The following is a 20576-nucleotide window of genomic DNA, read 5'->3' as shown; positions in this document are numbered from 1 at the left end:
TATAGCAGTTAACTGGGGATTTGGGGCGACTTACTTACAGCACTCTTTTGAGGGTTGGATGAGCTTATGTGTTTGGATGGGTCTGGCACATGGTAGGCATTTAATGTTAATTGAATTTGAAGACATGTTCTCCAAAGCATGATTCAGGATGTCATATTTGCTTGGCATGTTTAACTTCAACCCTGTGGGTGGCCTCATATTTTGCTGCTTAAGAGTTGAGCCCTGGAGCCAGGCTGCCCAAGTTTGTATGCTGGCTTTTCCACTTAATAGCTAGTGGATCCTGAGCAAATTATTAATCATCTCTGTCCTCACTTTCCTCGTCAATAAAATGAGGATGATGAGAGTGCCCATCTTAGAGGGTTGGTGGGAGGATTAAATGAGTGGACACCTAGAACCATGCTTGGCACCTGGCCATTAGGCAGTAATTGCCAGCTGTTATTATTATTTATTATAACTACTGTCGACAACAGAGAAGGTCTGTGGGTTCATTAGGGATCTCAGAGTTTCTTGACATTGTATGAAAAATTCTGTAGGACTGTGCATTTTTCTGGAAGGAGAGGCAGTAGCTTTTGTCAGGTTCTGCAGAGCCTGTGTCTTAGTCTGGTCTGCTATAACACAATCCGTCATGGGTTGCTTAAACAGAAATTCATTTCTCACAGTTCTGGAGGCTGGAAGTCCCAGATGAAGGTGCTAGCAGGGTCAGGTTCTTGGTGAGGACCTTCTGGCTGTGTCCTCACGTGGTGGTGACACAGAGAGGAAACAAGCTCTCCTGGGTCTCCTTTTATAAGGGTACAAATCCTATCGTGAGGGCTCCACCCTCATGACCTGTTTGCCTCCCAGAGGCTCATCTCCAAATACCACCACATTAGAGATGAGGGTTTTAATGTATGAATTTTGGGAGGACACAGACATTTAGTCTGTTGCGAGCTGTGACCCAAAAATGTTGAAGAAATGTAGATTTACACATCAACATCTATGTTAGGGGAGAAGCTTTTTTGGGTTTTGGCAGTCTTTCTTCCATCTTTTAAAACAATTTTTGAGTCAAGCATTCTGTTTTACTTATTGTAGACACAACTAGTAAACACAGCTAAACAAAAAGAGACTAAAAGTTACCAGTAATCTTCCCACCCAGAGACAATGAATTTGTAACGTTCTAAAAATTATGATCACATTAGCCCAGAGATAACCACTTAAACATTTAAAAATATATCCTGTCAAAACATTTTCTGCGCGTAAGTATGCCAGTAAGTATCCAGAGACCTTCCCTCCCTGCCACTGTCTCTGTATTGCTCTCTCTTCTTCTCTCCCTCCCATTTTCCCTCGGTTCCTTTCCACTTTATATTCCAGTGAAATACACATGACTACAAAAATAGAGGCAGTAGTATGGTATATCCCCTGTGTGTATTATTCAGGATCAGTGATTGTTAACACTTTGGCCAATCCTCATCCTCCTCCCCACCCCACCCTTTTTTCCTTGCAATTTATTTTTTGAAGAAATCAGAGTGTTTCTCCTAGAGCATTTCCCATATTCTGGAAACATCCTTGTGTTGTAGTTTAACGTGTATAGTAAAATGGCAGTATGTTTCTACCACCCTACTCTTTGTTTTTATTTTATTTTATTTTTGAGACGGGGTCTAGTTCTGTCACCCAGGCTGAAGTCAGTGGCTCAATCTTGGCTCACTGCAACCTCTGCCTCCTGGGATCAAGTGATTCTCCTGCCTTAGCCTCCCAGGTAGCTGGGATTACAGCTGCCCTCCACCACACCTGGCTAATTTTTGTGTTTTTAGTAGAGATGGGGTTTCACCATGTTGGTCAAGCTGGTTTTGAACTCCTGACCTTAGGTGATCTGCCTGCATCAGCCTCCCGAAGTGCTGGGATTATAGGTGTGAGCCACTGTGTCCGGCCCCTACTCTTCGTTTTTAGTTAATCTATCTATTTTATATTCATTTTTCTCTCTTCCTTTGGATCAATAAAATATTTTTCATTTTTTTGGCATCTATTTTATTGCATTTCCAAATTGATTTAGAGGTTACTGTAGAGATTACAACGTGTATCCTTGACTTATTTCATTTTTTTCCCCACTTTCCAGCAATGTTAGAGTCTTTAATATACTTTATCTTCCTCTCTGTCTTTTGCGCTACCATTTTATGATGTGCACATGAATTTTAACATATTTCATGTGTTTTAATCCATTATTGTTTTTTATTCTTATTGATATTCAGTTTATTTTCAGAATAACTTTGTATACTTTTAAACATCAAAATTAGGGCTATATTGTAAAATATGAGAGTTGGCAGATTTTCAGTCTTTTTCATTTAATAAGGGTATACTCCTTGGTACCATCCTTACCCCATCTCTTAACGTGTATTCCGTTGCCACTCCCTGTCTGCTGTATCTCCCTTAATATAGTTTTCTTCCTCCCCGCTGCTCCTATCCTGGCTCAGGCACCCATCAACTCTTGGCTGGCAGTCTCAACTAAACTACTGTAGTAACTCCTACTGGATTCTCTGTTTTTTTTCCTCTGGCCTTCCTCCATGTTACTCTCCTACCTAAAGTATAATAGTGGCCTGCAGTCTCATTGAAAATACCACTGCCTACAAATTCTTATGTAATCTGGCTCTGTCTGTCTCTGCAGGGTCATCTTTGCTATTCCGTTTCTTACTCTAGCTTTAGCCAGCTTCTCAAGCCTTTCAAACCCCTTCCTGTTTCAGGCCCTTTGCACATGCTACTTTCTGTCTAGAATGCACACTACCTGCCCCTTTTGCTTAACTGAATCCTCTTCAGGTTTCAACTTGTGTTAAATCCTGAGAAAGGCCTTCTCTGAACTTCCGACTTAATGAAGTCTCCTTGTATATATAATCTTACAATACTGTACTTTCCTGTGATAGTACATTCTTGTATTTATATATTTATCTATATGTATTTTTTAAGCAGAATCTATCTTTCTTACTAAACTGTATGATTGATGAGGAAGGGATAGTGTCGGTTTTGCTTTTCTCTCTGATGCCCAAAGAATATTTGGCATGTAATAATTACTCAATAAATAGTTGGGTGAATAAATAAATGAAAATGTTTGTCATGTTTCTTGAAGAAGAAAACCCTATGTTATGGAAAAATGTTTTGCTGTATTTCATGAGCTAAAATTGAAGAATGATTCATAGTTAACCCTGGTCTAGACTGGTAAATCCTGAAATTATTTTTTAAATTAGGAAATATATTATTTTTATAAGCAGTATATGTGTGTGTATAAAGAACAGTTTAAAAAATCCATATGCCCAACACCCTGTAAAAAATGGAACATTATCAATAACTTTGGAACCCTCTGTGTACTTCTTTGCAATTTAATTTTTCTCTCAATCTCTTCCTTTGCCCCAGAGGTAACCACTGTCTTCCATTTTGTGTGTCAATACAATTCTTTCTTTGTAGTTTTACACACACATGCAAGTGTATTTCTAGACATTTACTCAGTTCTGCATGTTCATGGCTTTTATATAGATGAAATCATATACATGTATTCTAAACTTGCTATTATCATTAATATTAATATTTTTGAGAATTGGCTTTCTCTTTATAGCGTGGTTCATTCATTGTTATCATTTTGTAGTATACCGTTGTAGGAGTATACTGCAGTTTGTTTTTCTGTTCTTCTATGGTGTTTCTAGTTTTTGGCTTGTAGACAATGCTGCTACAAACCTATAGGCCACATGGCCACATGGGCAAAATTCTGTCTGGGGTATCCTTTCGGGAGCACAATTGCAGGCTGTCGTAGGGCATGTACATCTTCAGATTTCCTACATAATGCCAAATTGTTTCTAAAGTGGTGGTAAGTTAGTTACATTAATAGAGGTTTTTTTTCTTTACTTCTTTCTTCCTTTTTTTTTTTTTTTTTAAGACAGAGTCTCACTCTGTTATCCAGGCTAGAGTGCAGTGGTGCAATCTTGGCTCACTGCAACCTCTGCTTCCCAGGTTCAAGCGATTCTCTTGTCTCAGCCTCTGGAGTAGCTGGGATTATAGATATGCACCACCACGCCTGGCTAAGTTTTATATTGTTAGTAAAGACAGGGTTTCACCATGTTGGCCTGGCTGGTCTCGAACACCTGACTTCAGGTGATCCACCCGCCTCAGCCTCCCAAAGTGCTAGGATTACAGGCATGAGTCAACACCCAGCCACATTGAGTTTCTAATGTTGCCTCCACGTTGTATTTTTGTAATAAACTGAATTGGGACTTAATCTTTTATATACATTGTTGGACTGTGAGATCTATAATTTTGTTTTGGATTTTTGCCTTTATGTGTATTACTGAGATTGGCTTGAGCTTTTCCTTTCTCTACTGTCTGGTTTTGCTATCAACATTCTTGTAAAAATTAGTTTTTGCTTTTCTTTGGAAGAACTTCTGTAAGTTTTTATCTACTTGTTCTTTGAATGTTTGCTAGAATGGATGACCTATTTTTGCATATCTGAAATATATAGTTCAGTTTGGCTTGTTTTTGATATTTGTATGAATGGAATCGTAAATATGTATCTTTTTGTGTTTTGCCTTTTGCTCAGTATCCCTTGTGAGATTCATTTGTGTTGCTGCCTGATGATTGAGTTTATTCATTTTTATTGCTGTATGGCATTCTATTGCATGAATATGCCACAGTTTACTGATTCATTTTCTGTGGATTCATATTTGGCTGTTACCAATTTGGGACAACAGAAACAATGCCACTATTCACATTTTAATACGTGTACTCCAGTGCACATAAACTCAGTTGCTCTAGGATATGCACATCAAGTAAATTTGTTAGGTCATGTGGTATGCTTATCATTAACATTATTAGAAATGTCGAATTCTCAAAATGGTTATACCGCTTTACACACTCAGTGTATGAGTGCTTTCATTTCTCTACATCTGTCCCTGCTAGCCTCAGATATCTTCACTTTTGCTAATCTATTGGCTCTGAGCAATATTCTTTTATTCAGTAAATACGTGGGTTTTTTCTTTTCCACATTTGCTATGTAAAAGCCTGAGGCACTGAGGGTACAATGAGAGCCCTGGCTTTCTGGAACTTCCAGCATGGAGACAGACTTTAATGACAAAATGAATAATTAGTTACGTAATTATAATTGTAAGATGCCGTAAAGAAGAACAGAGTACTCGTGAGTTTATGATATGGGAACCAGAACAAGGGGGCTTCAGTTCCTGCATCTGCAGCCAGAAAATCTACACCAGGCTCTACAGTAACACTGTTGCTAGATCCATCCTTACTCTGGATTTTCAGGAAGATTCAGATGATAGGCTCAGACACATCCTGTAGTTTTTTTATTTTTTTTTCTTTCCATCTAGGAACCAGGTCAACTGACCCCAATAAATGCAAATATTGCATTTTCAAGTATTTATATTACAAAAGCTTTTACCTAGCTTGGTAATTTCCTGGAGGGTTATCACGAGTGGGAATCCTGTGCCCAGAAATTCCATTGAAAATTTTGGATGGTACTGTAGTATTTGTTATAATGGGAATTCCAGCTGTTTATACTTGCCTTGTAGAAGTCGATGCGAGTGTGTGGGTATGTCTTTCTGGAAAATGGGGCAATCTGAGAAAGCTACTTTTTTCTCCCAGAAATGATGAGATAGTTTGAGGCAAGAGTGTTTTTTCTCTGGAGTTACTTGGATAATCACCTCCATTTTCTTAGATCCTTCAACTGGATGGGATCCTAGCAGTCATTTAATCTTTTTTCTCTGCCAGTGCTGAGGCCCTTCTGTGGTATCCTAGCCAGTTGGTCAACAGCATCTGATGGACCCCATCCAGAGGCAGGGAACTCAATCTCCTGAGGTGTTGCATTCCATTTTTAGAAAGGTCTAATTGTTAGAAAGCCTTGTACTTTCTAAGAAAACACACAGCCTGCGGGCTTTTTCTGTTACTGTAAAGTGTTGAGAACTTAGTGTGCAAGAAGACCTATTGGGAAAGGTTTCCTTCACAGGATGAGAAAAGGGGACCCTCTTTTGAGTAACACGCTCTGCCTAGGGCAGACAGCCTTTAGATGATGCTTCAGTCAGAATTGCCAAGACCCATGTTTGTGGAGTCTCACTGTGGGATTAAATGGCACTAGATCCTGAGCAGCAAATTAGCCCCTGGGGACACCTTGCCATTGTCGCTGCCCCAGCTGCTAGTTCCTTCCTGGAAAACTTTTTTGTCAGCCTTCATGCTTTCAGAAAACAATGATTTTTTTTCCCCCCCTGGGTCTCACCCTTTGTAAATGTTCCTTATGATTGCAGCACAAATGTCAACTGAGAGATTTATGGAGACAAACAGTTTTATTCTGCAATAGACTTGGAGAGACTATTTTAAGGGGTAATTCATTGCTGACTTTTCCAGATAACCTTGATAAAGGTACTTCAGAATTGGGGCTTGGGGATATTCCACTCTAGCCTCACATGCTCCCTTGGTTGTTCTTGTGTTTGGGTCATAAGATTTGTTAGGCCAGTTGGAACTTAATTTTGCTGTTGTTTATTTTAATTTTCTCTCTCTCCGTTTAAGCTGAGCTTTTGCTCTACAAATCTTTTTTTTTTTTTTTTCCTGTGCTTCTCAATGGCTTTAACACGTTTATATCTGTTACTGGAGCCAAAAGGTTGTTTTAAAAACTGCTTTAACAAGTACCAATTTTACAGCTCCTCATTGCTTTGTTTGCAGAGGTTCAGATTGATCCAACAGAGCTTCTGAGGCCTTCACAGACAGAAGTAGGGCTGGGTGATGGAGGGAGGTGTCATACTTAGTGGAGATTCTGAGTCCCAGAGATTCATTCAAATTGGCTGTACTTGCACTTTCCCAAGCCCACCATTGGGTACCTTTTTAAGCCAGCACATTTTCAGCTCATGATTGAACAATGCAGAACTGCTGCCTCATCACCTTTTCTTACTAAGCCCAAGAAAGGAATATGGAGATTTAGCAGCTGACTTTATCTGTTTATTTATTTAGAGTCAGGGGCTCCCCCTGTTACCCAGGCTAGAATGCAGTGGTGCACACCTCGGTGCCTGGCTATTCAGTAAATTTTTTTTTTTTTTTTTTGAGACGGAGTCTTGTTCTGTCACTCAGGCTGGAAGGTGGCGTGATCGCCACTCACTGCAACTTCAGGCTCCCGGGTTCAAGCGCTTCTGTTGCCTCAGCCCTCCGAGTAGCTGGGATTAAAGGCACCTGCCACCACACCCGGTTAATTTTTGTATTTTTTAGTAGAGTTGGGGTTTTACCATGTTGGCCTGGCTGGTCTCAAACTCCTGTCCTCAGGTGACCTGCCCATCTTGGCTTCCCAAAGTGTTGGGATTACAGGCATGAGCCACTGTGCCCAATCTAAAATTTTTTGTAGAGTCTGGGCCTTACTATGTTGCCCAGGCTGGTCTTGAACTCCTGGCCTCAAGTGATCCTCCCACCTTGGCCCTCCAAAGCACTGGGATTACAGATGCGAACCACTACTGCACCCAGCCTGAATATGATTTTAATTAATTAAGAATTTAGCAAAGCTCATGATTTATATATATATACCCTATATAGTAATCTATTTCATTAATTGATTTGTAGTTAATTACTTTAAAAAGAAGATTAAGTGAGGTCTCTTCTATGCTTTTTAAACTAGAGTTTGTGGGAGACCTCCATGCTGAAAATCGAGGGAGAAAAAAAGAGAGTAAGATATAGCTTGCACTTGCTAAGAGTATTGTAGTCTCTTAGTGATAGATGTTTCCTTGGAGACAAGCTATATTTTCAGTTAGACCAGAATGAGATCCTTGTGTGTGGGAAGAAAATGGTTTTCTTTTCTGGCAGCTTTCTTAGAAGAGAGAGAAGCAAAAAAAAAAAAAAAAAAAAAAAAAAAAAAACCAAAACCAAAAAAACCCACAACAAAAAACACCCCACCGAACCCCCAAATCAACATCCTTCCTCTCCACCCCGCTCCAAAAATGTTATTTGATCATTAATTGCTTTTGACGATGTCAGTCTAGGGGAAGGAGAAAGGAAAATCAAATGGAAAGGTTTAGCGCCCTGTTTGATATCCCCCACAGGGTTGATTCCTCTGAGCAGCGCTTTTACACACTCTAATTCTAGTAGCAGTTTGCATTTGGAGTTGAGAAAGGTACAGTAACTTTCTTCAGTTAATAAATTACATTTGTCCTGTTTCTCCCTCTCTCCAAAACCATTAAGTGGAGAAAAAGATTTGCATCCAACAGGACAAAATGTTTTTGTTTTTATTCCCTTCTTCGCCTAAGAGCTTAAGTAGAATGAGAACCTGGCTATCTAATTTATTTATGGTTTCAGTTGGCTGTAATCCTCATATTTCAGAGAAGGGCCATTTAGGTTAAGGAACAAGTTCTGCTAATTAAGGAACATACTGTGGATTATTTTTAAAAATCAGAAACAGAAATGAATAAAAAAATCATAATTCTACCACTCAGATGCCACTGTTGTCATTTAGATGTCTTTCCGTTTGTTCAATCTTCTGTTCAGTTATTATTTATTTAGTAAATATTTATTTTTTATTCAATGCTGGAAATTAGGTACTAAGGATATAGCAGTTAAAGTAGAAAAATCGTCTTTTCTTTTATTTACCAATATACAGATGTAAAGCTGTAAATTTCCTTTAAGCACTGGTTTAGCTGCATGCTACAAATTTTGATGTTATGTTTTCTTTGGCATTAGTTCAAAATATTTTCTAATTTTCCCTGTGATCTTTTTTATTTGATCCATACATTAATTTATAAATATGCTGTTTAATTTCCAAGCATTTGGAATTATTGGTCTATCCTGGCAAGTGTACCATCTGCCCTTGAAAACAGGATCTCTAGACCAGACAGTACTTTGGGAGGCTAAGGCGGGCAGATCACCTGAGGTTGGGAGTTTGAGACCAGTCTGGCCAACATGGTGAAACCCTGTGTCTACAAAAAATACAAAAATTAGCCAAACATGGTGGCACAAACCTGTAATCTCAGCTACTTGGGAGGCGGAGGCATGAGACTCACTTGAACCCAGGAGGCAGAGGTTGCAGTGAGCCAAGATGGGACCACTGCACTCCAGCCTGGGTGACAGAGCGAGACTCCCTCTCAAAAAAAAAGAAAAAAAAGAAAAAGAAAACAGGATCTCTCAATGTCAGAACTAGTAACATTTTGGATCAAATAATTCTTTGTTGTTGGGGACAGCCCTGTGCATTATAGGATGTTAAGCAGCATCTCTGGCTTCTACCAGCTAGATGTCAGTAGCATCTCCCAAGCTACAGCATTGAAAAATGTTTCCAGACATTGTCAGATGTCCCCTGGAAGCCAGATTTCCCCTGTTGGGAACTACTGAATTGAAAAGAATATTTGGCAGTTGTTGGCTATAGCATTCTATAATTGTTAGTAGGTAGGTTGTTTGATAAAGTTATTCAGATCCTTTATTTCTTTGTTGACTTTCCCCCCACTAGCTTTTCTACCAGTTTCTGGAGTGTTAAAATATTTTTGTGGGATTGTCCTATTTTTCCTTTTAATTTCTGTCCATTTTTGTTTTATGAATTTTTTGACTTTTCAGAAACAACTTTGGAGAGGTATAATTTACATGCTATAAAATCTGTCCATTTAGTGATTTTTTTAAAAGTAATTTGCTGAGTTGTGCAACTAGCACTGTAACCTAGTTTTAGAAAATGTTCATCACATCAGTGAGATCCCTCATATCTGGCAGTTAATTCCAGTTCCCAGTTTGAGGTCACTGCTAATCTGCTTTTTGTCTTTAGAGATTTGCCTTTTCTGGCTGTTTCATGTAAATGGAATCATATAACGTGGTCTTTTATGTCTGACTTCCTTCACTTACATAATGTTTTTGAGGTTTGTTGGTGGTGTAACATGTATCAGGACTTCATTCCCTTTTGTCAGTGAAATAGTGTTCCAGCTTCATGTATTTTTGAGGCTTTATGATGGGGGTGCTCCATATTTGATTGTTGTGTTTTTCTGATGAGTTGACATTCTTATCATTAGGAAATGTCCTCTTTTATTTTTCTTAATAATTTTGTCTTAAGATCTATTTTATCTGATATTAGCCCTCTGCAAACTTATGCCAACTTTTTGCATAATATGCCATTTTCCAACCGTTTACTTTCAACTTGAGTCTTTACATAAAAAGTTTATGTGGATGGAGGTCTTGCCTTTAAAAAAAAAAATCTTCCCTTCAATTTTTGTCTCTTATTTGTAATTATTAGTCCATTAATGTTTATGGTATTATTGATACAGTTGGGTTTGGGGCTGCCATTTTATTTGTTTTCAATTTATTTTCTCTATTTTTTTTTGTTCTTCTGTTCCTCTTGTGTATTTTCTTTTTGAATTATTTGAATATATATAGTTTTATTATTCCATTTTAATTTTCCTCTTGATCCTTTCTGAGTACATTTCTGCCTGCCTGTGTGTCTTTTTAGTGATTTTGCTAGGGATTACGATAAATATTCTTCACTTTTCACAGTATTCTTACACATAATAATGATACTATTTCACATAAAATAGAGAATGCCTATAAATATATAGATGCATATTCCCTCTGCTCCTACCCTACCTTGTTCTTTATGCTGTAGTTGTTTTATGTATTATATTTGTGTTGAATATAAAACCCCACAGGATAGTGTTATACTTTTTCCTTTAAAGAGGTATGAATATTATATAAAAATTAAGAGGAAAAAAAGGTTTTGTATTGGCATAAATATTTATCATTGTTGATGCATTTTATTCTTGAGGATCTGGATTTCAAACTGGATTTCAAAGTGGAAATTCAAGCCATTTCTCTTTGGCTTGAATTTCCTTTAACCTTTCTTGTGATGCAAGCCTGTTACATCAATGAATTCTCTTCATTTGTCTTCATTCTTGAATTATCTAGTTATGGCATATAAGAATTCCAGGATGATAATTTTTTTTTTCTTTCAGCACGTGAAAGATGTTTCACTGTCTTCTGGACTTCATAGTTTCTGATGAGAGGTCAGCCACCAATTGAATCATCCTCTTGTAATCTAATATATCTTTTATTTATTTTTCTTTTCTTTTCTTTTTTTCTTTTTTTTCTTTTCTTTTTTTATTTTTTGGTCTACAAGTTTCAGCTTTGCTTTTTATTTTTAGTTTTCAACAGTTTGCCTGTGAGGCACCTTGTCTGACCTTCTTTGTATTTACCCTGCTTGGTGTTGGTTGAGTATCTTGAATCTGTTAATGGATGTCTTTCATGAAATTTGGGAAATATTCAGCCATTATTTTCTCTAATAGTTCTACTGCCCTATTCTCCCTTTCCTCCCTTTCTGGGACTCTGATTATATGTATAATATTATCTAAAAGAGTCTTGAGGATCTGTTAATTTTTCAGTCTTTTTTCTTTAGTCCTCATTGGATAATTTCCATTGATCTGTCTTCAGATTCACTTGTTCGTTCTTTCCTCTGTCATCTCCACTTTGCTGTTAAATTCATTCAATGCATTGTGTTTTTCAGTTCCAGAATTTCTATTTGATTCTTTTTTTATTGTTTCTGTTTCTCTACTGGGATTTCATATTTTTTTGATGCGTTGTGAATATGTTTTATTTTACTGATGATAGTTATAATGGCCTCTTTAAAATCCTTGTCTGCTAATTCCAACATCTGGGTCATCCCAAAGTTGGTCTCAGTTTATTTTCTTTTAAGAATGTCTTAGGTAAGACATTTGTCACATATTGTAACTTTAGATCTTATTTAGAACATTGACAATGTTAAGCGGCAGAGACTCTGGATTCTGTTATTTTTCTTTAATACATATTGAGTTTCTTTAGTTTTAACAGGCACTTACCTTGGTTGGACCCAAACTATACACTGTGTTTCTTGGGTGACAGCTTGAATCTTTGGTGGCAGCCATTTTGTTAATAGCCAAGTCGCTTTGCGTATATTCCATGCATGGGTGGTTCAGGGGTCAGCCAGATGTCGGCAGAGCTGGAGATACCCTCTCAGACACTTTCCCTTCTTTCCAGTGGACATGGTTTCCCAGACTTAGTCTTCTGGCTTGCAGACCAGCAAGACTGTATTTCCCCCTCAACATCCCCAGCCAAAGGCCTTGAAACCATGAACTCATTCTGTACAGCTCTCTTCCTCCAAGCGTGGACTCCCATGTGCTTTTTTGTGTTTACTCTCCAGTGCCTTCAGTTAGCTGCTTTTAGTTTTTGGTTATGTGAGTTTATAGTTATCTGGAGAGGTTTCTAGTTTTCTGAAGGAGTATTGGTGTGCTAGGATCTTAGTTACTATGGAAGCCGGTCTTTTGAACTTTCATTTTCGTAAGGGGGAGACAGACAGTAAACATACAGAAATAAAACCTGTAAAAGGATAAGTGGTTGTATCAGTTATCTGTATCTATCTATTGGTTGTGTCAGTTATCTATCTATATCAAAACTGAGCCTTAAGCTATCATTTATTATTATAATTTGTGCAGTAGTGGGTTGGCTAGGGGTTGACTGGTCTAAGCTGGACTCCACTAAACTCATGTGTTTCTAGTTCAGCAGGCCTACTCATATGTCTGCAAGATCATGAGGGGTTTTACTCTACTCTAGATTGGGCTTGGCTGCAGTGCCTTAATACAGCTCTCCTCCATGGATCTCTCCTCTTCCTGGGAATAGCAGGCTAACCTGGGCTTATCCTTCTTACAGTGATGCAAGAGAGCAGTTTTACAAATGCTTGTTCTGGCCTCTGCTGGTAACCTGCCTTCTAGCATCCCACTGGCCAAGGCAAGTCACGTGGTCACACTCAGAATCTAGGGTGGCAAAACATAGTCACCTCTCAATGAGAGTATCTGTGAAGCCATATGACAAAGAAGCCAATAGAAGCAATGGTGAGGATTTGGGGCTCACCATTAAAATAAATGTCATTAAAAAATTAAAACAGGATGGTAGAGAATGCCAAGGGAGGAGATATGTGTATATAAGTATAAAGATGCCTTTTTAATATGAAATTGGAATTAACTTATATATAGTTGTGTAACCTACTTTTTTTTTTTTTTTTTTTGGAGACAGAGTCTCACTCTGTCAGGCTGGAGTGCAGTGGCACGACCTCGGCTCACTGCAACCTCCGCCTCCCAGGTTCAAGCAGTTCTCCTGCCTCAGCCTCCCCAGTAGCTGGGACTACAGGCGCACACCACCATGCTCAGCTAATTTTTTTTTTTTTTTTTTGTATTTTTAGTAGAGACGGGGTTTCACCATGTTGGCCAGGATGGTCTTGATCTCTTGACCTCGTGATCCACCCACCTCGGCCTCCCAAAGTGCTGGGATTACAGGCATGAGCCACTGCACCGGCCTGTAACCTACTTTTTCATTTAGGATGATAACCACAATATAGAGAAAGCCATTTCCAACTTTTTGACCATTTTAGGCCACTTAAAACTTTTTACCCCTTGTAATTTATTGAGTCCTTACTTTTTTTTTTTTTGCCTTTTTTTTTTTTATTGCATTTTAGATTTTGGGGTACATGTGAAGAACATGCAAGATTGTTGCATAGGTACACACGTGGCAGTGTGATTTGCTGCCTTCTTCCCCATCACCTATATCTGGCATTTCTCCCCATGCTATCTCTCCCCAACTACCCACCCCTCATTGTCCCTCCCCTAGAGTCCTTACTTTTTAAAGCACTTTATATATATTATCTTATTTCCTCCTTTCAACAGCATTGTGAGATAGATACTCTTACTGTCCTCACTTTACAGACAAGGAAACAGAGGCTGAGTATCTGGCCTGAAGCCATTGACTTTATAAATGGCAGAGACAGGATATGCATCTGGGCAATACCCATTCTTGTGTCTCAGTATCCATTCCCATATGTACGTCTTTTTTTTTTTTTTGAAACAGAATCTCGCTCTGTCATCCAGGCTGGAGTGCAGTAGCATGATCTCAGCTCACTGCAACCTCCACCTCACAGGTTCAAGCAATTCTCCTGCCTCAGCCTCCCTAGTAGCTGGGATTACAGGTGTGTGCCACCACGCCTGGCTAATTTTTTGTAGTTTTAGTAGAGATGGGGTTTCATCATGTTGGCCAGGGTGGTCTCAAACTCCTCACCTTGTCGGGGACAGTCGGGACGGCACGTTTGCCGGGGATTTTTCGACTTGCAAGAGGGTCCCAATACCTGGAAGAGAGAGTGCGCAGAAGAAAAGAGAGACAGAAAGCGGGGTCTGGAGGACTGAATAGGCAGTGCCTAAACAGCAAGTTTATTTTCTTAAAGGCCAGGAATAAATACATTTTTTTGGCTTTGGTTTACGTCATTGCAAGAGGAAATGCAAATCTATACCTTACATGGCCTATACAATAGAGAAGTTAGATACACAATCAGTGGTTGCAAAAGTAATAGAATTTCCTGTGATTATAAAGCTTATTTACATCCAGACATTGTTTCTCATGAGTGCAGGTGTTTCTGGTTTGATCTTGTTTTAGAACTCACATGTGAAAAGGTTTTTTGGTTTTACTTATTAGAATATTTTTTTAACTAGATTCTCCTTTGTCTGCTTCTGACTCAGCTTATGTTAACTCCCCCTATTTAGGCGTCTCTGTGTCTGGGATCAAAACCATCCGTATTGTGGCATTTGCTTTGCAAATATCCACATGGTAGGGTCCCCCATATCACCTCAAGTGATCCACCCACCTCAGCCTCTCAAAGTGCTGGGATTACGGGCATGAGCCACCATACCCAGCCCCTGTGTGTACTTCTAAAAGTATAAAAGAGTGTATCCACATCTCTGAATATTTCTTCAGGTAAATTTATGGAATTTTGGGTCATAGGGTAGTTGTCACACTTTTAAAGGAATGTTGTTTTCATTTTGCTGCCAATTGACTGAGCACTTGAAGGTTGTTGCCAACTGTTCCTGCTACTCTGGGAACAAGACGGTAAAACCCCAGGGTTGTTGGTGAATTCATGGAAAGTAAGCACTTATTCAGTGAGCCTTGAGATATATGAGATCCAGAATTAGTGAGGAGTGAGCTGTTGAAAGCTGAGAGACAGCTGGGGCACTGAACCAGCTCGGCTGAGAGCCGTCCACAGTATGGCGGGCCTGTGTGAGCCCAGGCTTCAGACCAGACAGGTCTGGTCATTGTCATGGACAGCATAGCGCTCTGCATGTGATGACCACTTCCTGACCAAAGGACAGCTTTATGTGTGGTCAATGCGACTCCAGCCCTTGCCTATCAGGCTCCCTGGCCCCCCACACAGTTTGAATGATGGGACAAGGGCGGAAGGGAGTGATTTCAACGGACTGGCAAAAAGTGGTAACAGCTCAACAGGGCATGTTCATCTGGGTGGTAGGTTTTGTATGTCTCTTGTCCTTTCTCCATTTCCATTTTTATCACTCTGCAATCGGGGCTATATGGATGTTTAATAGTTCCTACTTTGAAACAGTGGGAGAAATGAATGGAGAGGAAGAGAAATCTGGTTGAGTTTTAATTATTAAAAGCTGTGAGTCAAAACTGGGATAGGGAGGAAGTTAAATTGAGAATTTGAGATTTTCTCTAGATCGGGTTGTTTTTGAGGTAACTTGGTGCCAGTGAGTATACATGTCCATGCAGGACTTTAACTGTAGTTATGGTTTTTATTGCAGACGATGGGTACCTGTACACATTCAAAGTTTTATCTACTACATATTTCATGCCTAATATATTTTTTCCTTTTTTTGTTTCAGGTTAGCAGCAAAGATGAAGATTTTCTTGACCTTTCTGTGGATGTGGAGCAGAATACATCCATTACCCACTGCCTAAGGTAACCTTATGAACTCTGAGATGGTTTGAGCTTTTGATCAGGCTTGTAGCTAAGTGGGGGAGAAAATCCCGTATTTCTTCAGGACATAAGCTTTCCTTCTCTTAAACCAGTATGATCCTATTATTTTCTATGTCTCCTTTCCCAAGAGAGATTAAAAGTAAGTATATGTGGTCTGGAGAAGAGTCCCACTGAGAAAAAAGAGCATGATGTAGAAGTCATTAGTCATTAAATTTAAAAATAAAATGTTAATCTTTAATGCAGACGTAGGCATTGGCTTTCATCGGTGTTTCTCGTTCTCTCTCTCTCTGTTTTTCTTACAATTAAGTTAATAAAAGCTACAGATGCCTACCATTACTCTTTTTCTAAGATAATCTATTTTATTATTTTAAATATTATGCACTTTGGGCTGAGAACCAATGAGGGAGTTGCCTGTTACTCCATCTTTTAAGCATTCTGTGGAGAACATGTATGGAAAGAAATTCTTCCTCATGAGGATGGAGAGAAGGTGAGGAGCCCTGAGTGTAACGATGATTTCTAGGATTACTGTAGACATTGTGTATTGACTTATACATTGAAAACATGCTCAGAGTTGCTGTAAAGACATAATTCCCTTTGAGCCACTCCTTCCCTTCTGTCTTTCTTTCAGCAAGAGGTCATGAATGCTTATAATTTGTCTGGGTGTGTTGTAGACACTGGGGATAGAGGAGTGAACCTGACGAGGCCTGTGTTTTCACAGCACTTACAGTGTAGTGGACATGTACAGATGATGATCAGTGCTTTGAAGGAAACAAAACAGGTCTAGAAAGTGGCTGATATTGGAGGTGCCTGTGAAGACCAAGCAGTCAGGATGGGCTTCCCCAAGGCTTGGGGTATCCCATCGGGGTGTCGGAGACATTGTATAGTATCACAATTTTTGTGAGTAAGGACCAGATGACAGACCTTTTATTTCAGGAGCTCAGGTTACTTGGAACCTTTTAGAAGAATAGATTAAAGTGATTTGACTGTGGTGATTGCAGTTAGAAGGCCATCTTTTAAGGCAAAGACACCAGCAACAGCTTGAAAGAACTTCTTGTTCCATCTGGTTGTAATGTACTGTGTGATTTGGGGGCTGATTGCTTTCCCTTTTCCCAGGGCTCTGAGGGTTTCCCACCCTGGCACTGATAGTTACCTGAGTACTTCCTATTGGTTTGGCATTTCTGCTTGTGTCCGGGTGTCTAGAACAGGTCTGTAGTTTCTTTGTAAGGAATTTTTTGGTCATTATGGCCTCTTTCTCCTTCTGAATGGGCATGAATTTCTGTATTAGTCCATTCTCACACTGCCGTAAAGACATACTTGAGACTGGGTAATTTATGGAGAAAAGAGGTTTAATTGACTTAAAGTTCTGCAGGCTGTACAGAAGGCATGGCTAGGGAAGTCTCAGGAAACTTACAATCACGGTGGAAGTGAAGGGAAAGCAGGCACATCTGCACATGGCAAAGCAGGAGAGAGAGAGCAAAGTGGGACGTGCCACACACTTTTAAACCACCAGATCTCAAGAGAACTCACTCACTGTCTTGAGAACAGCAAGAGGGAGATCTGCCCATGATCCAGTCACTTCCCACCAGTTACCTCTCCCAACATTGGAGATGACAATGTAACATGAGATTTGGGTCAGGACACAGAACCCAACCACATCATTTTGCCCCTGTTCCCTCCCAAATCTCATGTCCTTCTCACATTTCAAAACCAATCATGTCTTCCCATGAGTCTTAACTCATTCCAGCATTAACTGAAAAGTCAGGCCAAAGTCTCATCTGAGACAAAGCAAGTCCCTTCTGCCTATGAGCCTGTAAAATAAAAAAAATAAGTTAGCTACTTCCAAGAGACAATGGAGGGTACAGGCATTGAGTAAGTGCTCCCATTCCAAAAGGGAGAAATTGACCAAAACAAAGGGGCTACAGTCCCCATGCAGGTCTGAGACCCAGCAGGGCAGTCATTACATCTTAAAGCTCCAAAATAATCTCCTTTGAGTCCATGTCTCACATCCAGGACACACTGACACAAGAGGTGGGCTTCGAAGGCCTTGAGCAGCTCCACCCCTGTGGCTCTGGAGTGTGCAGCCCCTGCAGCTGCTTTCGCAGGCTGCAGGTTTTCCAGGTGCACAGTGCAAGCTGTTGGTGGATCTACCTTTCTGGGGTCTGAAGGGCAGTGGCCCTCTTCCCACAGTTCCACTAGACAGTGCCCAAGTGGGGACTCTGGGGGGTGCTTCAACCCCATATTTCTCCTCTGCACTGCCCTAGTAGAGGCTCTTCATGAAGGCTCGCCCCTACAGCAGACTTATGCCTGGACATCCAGACATTTTCATATTCTCTGAAATCTAGGTAGAGGTTCCCACACCTCAGCTTTGGCTTTCTGCTTACCCACAGGCCCAACACCTTGTGGAAGCTGCCAAGCCTTGGGGCTTGCACCCTCTAAAGCAACAGCCCAAGCTGTACCTTGGTGCCATTTAGCCAGAGCTGAAGCTGGAGTGGCTGGGATGTGGGGTGCCATGTACTGAGGCTGCATAGAGCAGTGGGGGCCCTAGGCCTGGCCCATGAAACCATTTTTTCCTCTGTGAGAAAACATTTTTAATGATTTGTTTTCAAGGCGTAATAAATCTGAGTACTGTCAGCCAGCCTGTGGATGTGAAAAACTGCATGGCTCATGCACCTAGAAAGTCAGGATAAGTGAACAGGATGTCGAGGGGTGGTCAGCACGTAAAAGGAAAGAAAGTTTTGATTATTGGGAAATTGAAACTTAAGCAGGGAAGGAGACCAGGGTATGACTTTATAGAGGGATAATGAAACTTAGGCAGTGTTAGGGAAGATTGTAACCCCTTAGTACTCAACCAATGAGAAACTGGGGGAGGGACTTGGCATGCTATGAGATAAATTACCTGCTGAAATTACCTGCTGTAACTGCCCCAGGTGTGCCTGCCTACCCAGTACCTGATCTTGCAAGACTGCCACTAACAGTCCTGTTTCCACTGTTTTTTGTGTCTCTAAGTCCATCGTTCAGATTTGGATGAGTGAGTGGGTTTCTCAAACCTCTTAGGCCTCCAGGCATGTGATGAGAGGGGCTTCTGTAAAAGTCTCTGAAATGCCCTGGAGGCATTTTTTCCCATTCTCTTGGCTCTTAACATTTGGCTCTTCTTTACTTATGCAAATTTTGGCAGCCTTGAATTCCTCCTCAGAAAATGGATTTTTCTTTTCTACAACATGGTTGGGCTGCAAATTTTCCAAACTTTTGTACTCTGCTTCCCTTTTAAATATAAGTTCTAGTTTTGGGTCATTTATTTGTTTATACAAATGAACATAGATTTATAGAAGCAGCCAAGGCACATCTTGAACACTTTGCTGCTTAGACATTTCTTTCACCAGATATCCTAAATCATCTCTCATAAATTCAGAGTTCCACGGATCTCTTGAGCAGTGGCACAATGCTGCCAGTCTATTTGGTAAAGCATTGCAAGAGTGACCTTTACTCCAATTCCCAATAAGTTCCTCATTTCCATCTGTGACCTCCTCAGCCTGGAATTCACCGTCCATATCACTGTCAGCATGCATTTTGGTCACAACTATTCAACAAGTCTCTAGGAAGTTCCAAACTTTCCCACATCTTTCTGTCTTCTTCTGAACCCTCCAAACTGTTTCAACCTCTGCCCGTTACCCAGTTTCAAAGTTGCTTCTACGTTTTCAGATATCTTTATAGCAGTGCTCTACGGTTAGTACCAATTTTCTCTATTAGTCCATTCTCACACTGCTGTAAAGACATACTGGAGACTGGGCAATTTACGGAGAAAAAAGATTTAGTTGACTCACAGTTCCACAGGCTATACAGGAGGAAACTTAACAATCATGGCAGAAGGCGAAGAGGATCAGGCACAGTATTTGTATGTTGGCAGGAGAGAGAGAGAGAGAGAGAGTGAAGGGGGAAATGCTACATCCCTTTAAACAGACCGATTTTGTGAGAACTTATTATCACAAGAACAGTAAGGGGAAATCTGCCCCCATGATCAAATCACCTCCCATAAGGTCTCTCCCCCAACGTTGGAGATTATAATTCCATGTAAGATTTGAGTGGGGACACAGAGCCAACCCGTTATCAGCTCCTAACATTCCTGTGAAAAGAAGCCGTTTTTTATTTCCTAAGGTTTTATAATCACAGGGTGTGGAAAAAGTTAAGGGTGTACCATCATTAATTGCTGATGAGGGAATTTGGAGAAAGCCATTATATGCCCATTCTCCTCCTTAGTGAGAATTTGGAGTTAGGGAGGTTGGCTGCTTTTCCTCTTTTCCAGAAATTGCTGGAACTGTTCAAAAGGGTAGGTGGCAGTGGCTGCAGATTTTCGATCAGCCAGGTAAAGTGTGAAGTGATTGGTGATAATTTCAACCTTTGGGGAACCTTGTTATAAGAAATAGAACTGAGGGTTAGGTTTCCATAATTTTTTTTTTCCTGGAGAAATGTATATATTGGTTATGCATACCTGATTAAGGTAGGCTAGAGGCACTTGGAAATGTTCTGGCTGGGGGGGTGAGTGTGAAGTAGCTTCTGATGCCTTTTAAACATACTCGACTCTGTCTTACTGGACTGTGCAGGCTGATACCTCCGAAATGCCTCCTCATCCCGTGTTTTACATCACACCTAAACTAGACCTTGACCAACTGAGCTATACTTGCCCTCACATGTGATGTCACCTCCATAGCAGAAAGAGAAGCCTGCCAGGTGTTGCCACTTACCACTCAGAGTTCTGTGATGGAGGAAGGATGTGCGGGAGAAAGATGCAGGAAACAGATGATGTCAGTGGAGTTAGCTTCCTCTGTCTCTGAGACAAAAGAGA

General features: G+C 40.2%; 1 protein-coding gene across 1 annotated transcript in view; it reads left to right on the top strand.

Moving 5' to 3' along the window:
- Positions 1-20576, top strand: part of USP46 (ubiquitin specific peptidase 46) — a 70002-nt gene that overhangs the window by 34607 nt on the left and 14819 nt on the right. Inside the window, exon 5 of the mRNA XM_039468398.2 lies at positions 15642-15718. Coding sequence (XP_039324332.1) covers positions 15642-15718 — 77 coding nt within the window. The remainder of the gene's footprint in view (positions 1-15641; positions 15719-20576) is intronic.

Source organism: Saimiri boliviensis, chromosome 3 (assembly GCF_048565385.1).
Source record: "Saimiri boliviensis isolate mSaiBol1 chromosome 3, mSaiBol1.pri, whole genome shotgun sequence".
NCBI classification, from domain to species: Eukaryota; Metazoa; Chordata; class Mammalia; order Primates; family Cebidae; genus Saimiri; species Saimiri boliviensis.
Note: the sequence above shows the minus strand (reverse complement) of the source record. Positions and strands in the feature narration are given on the sequence as shown.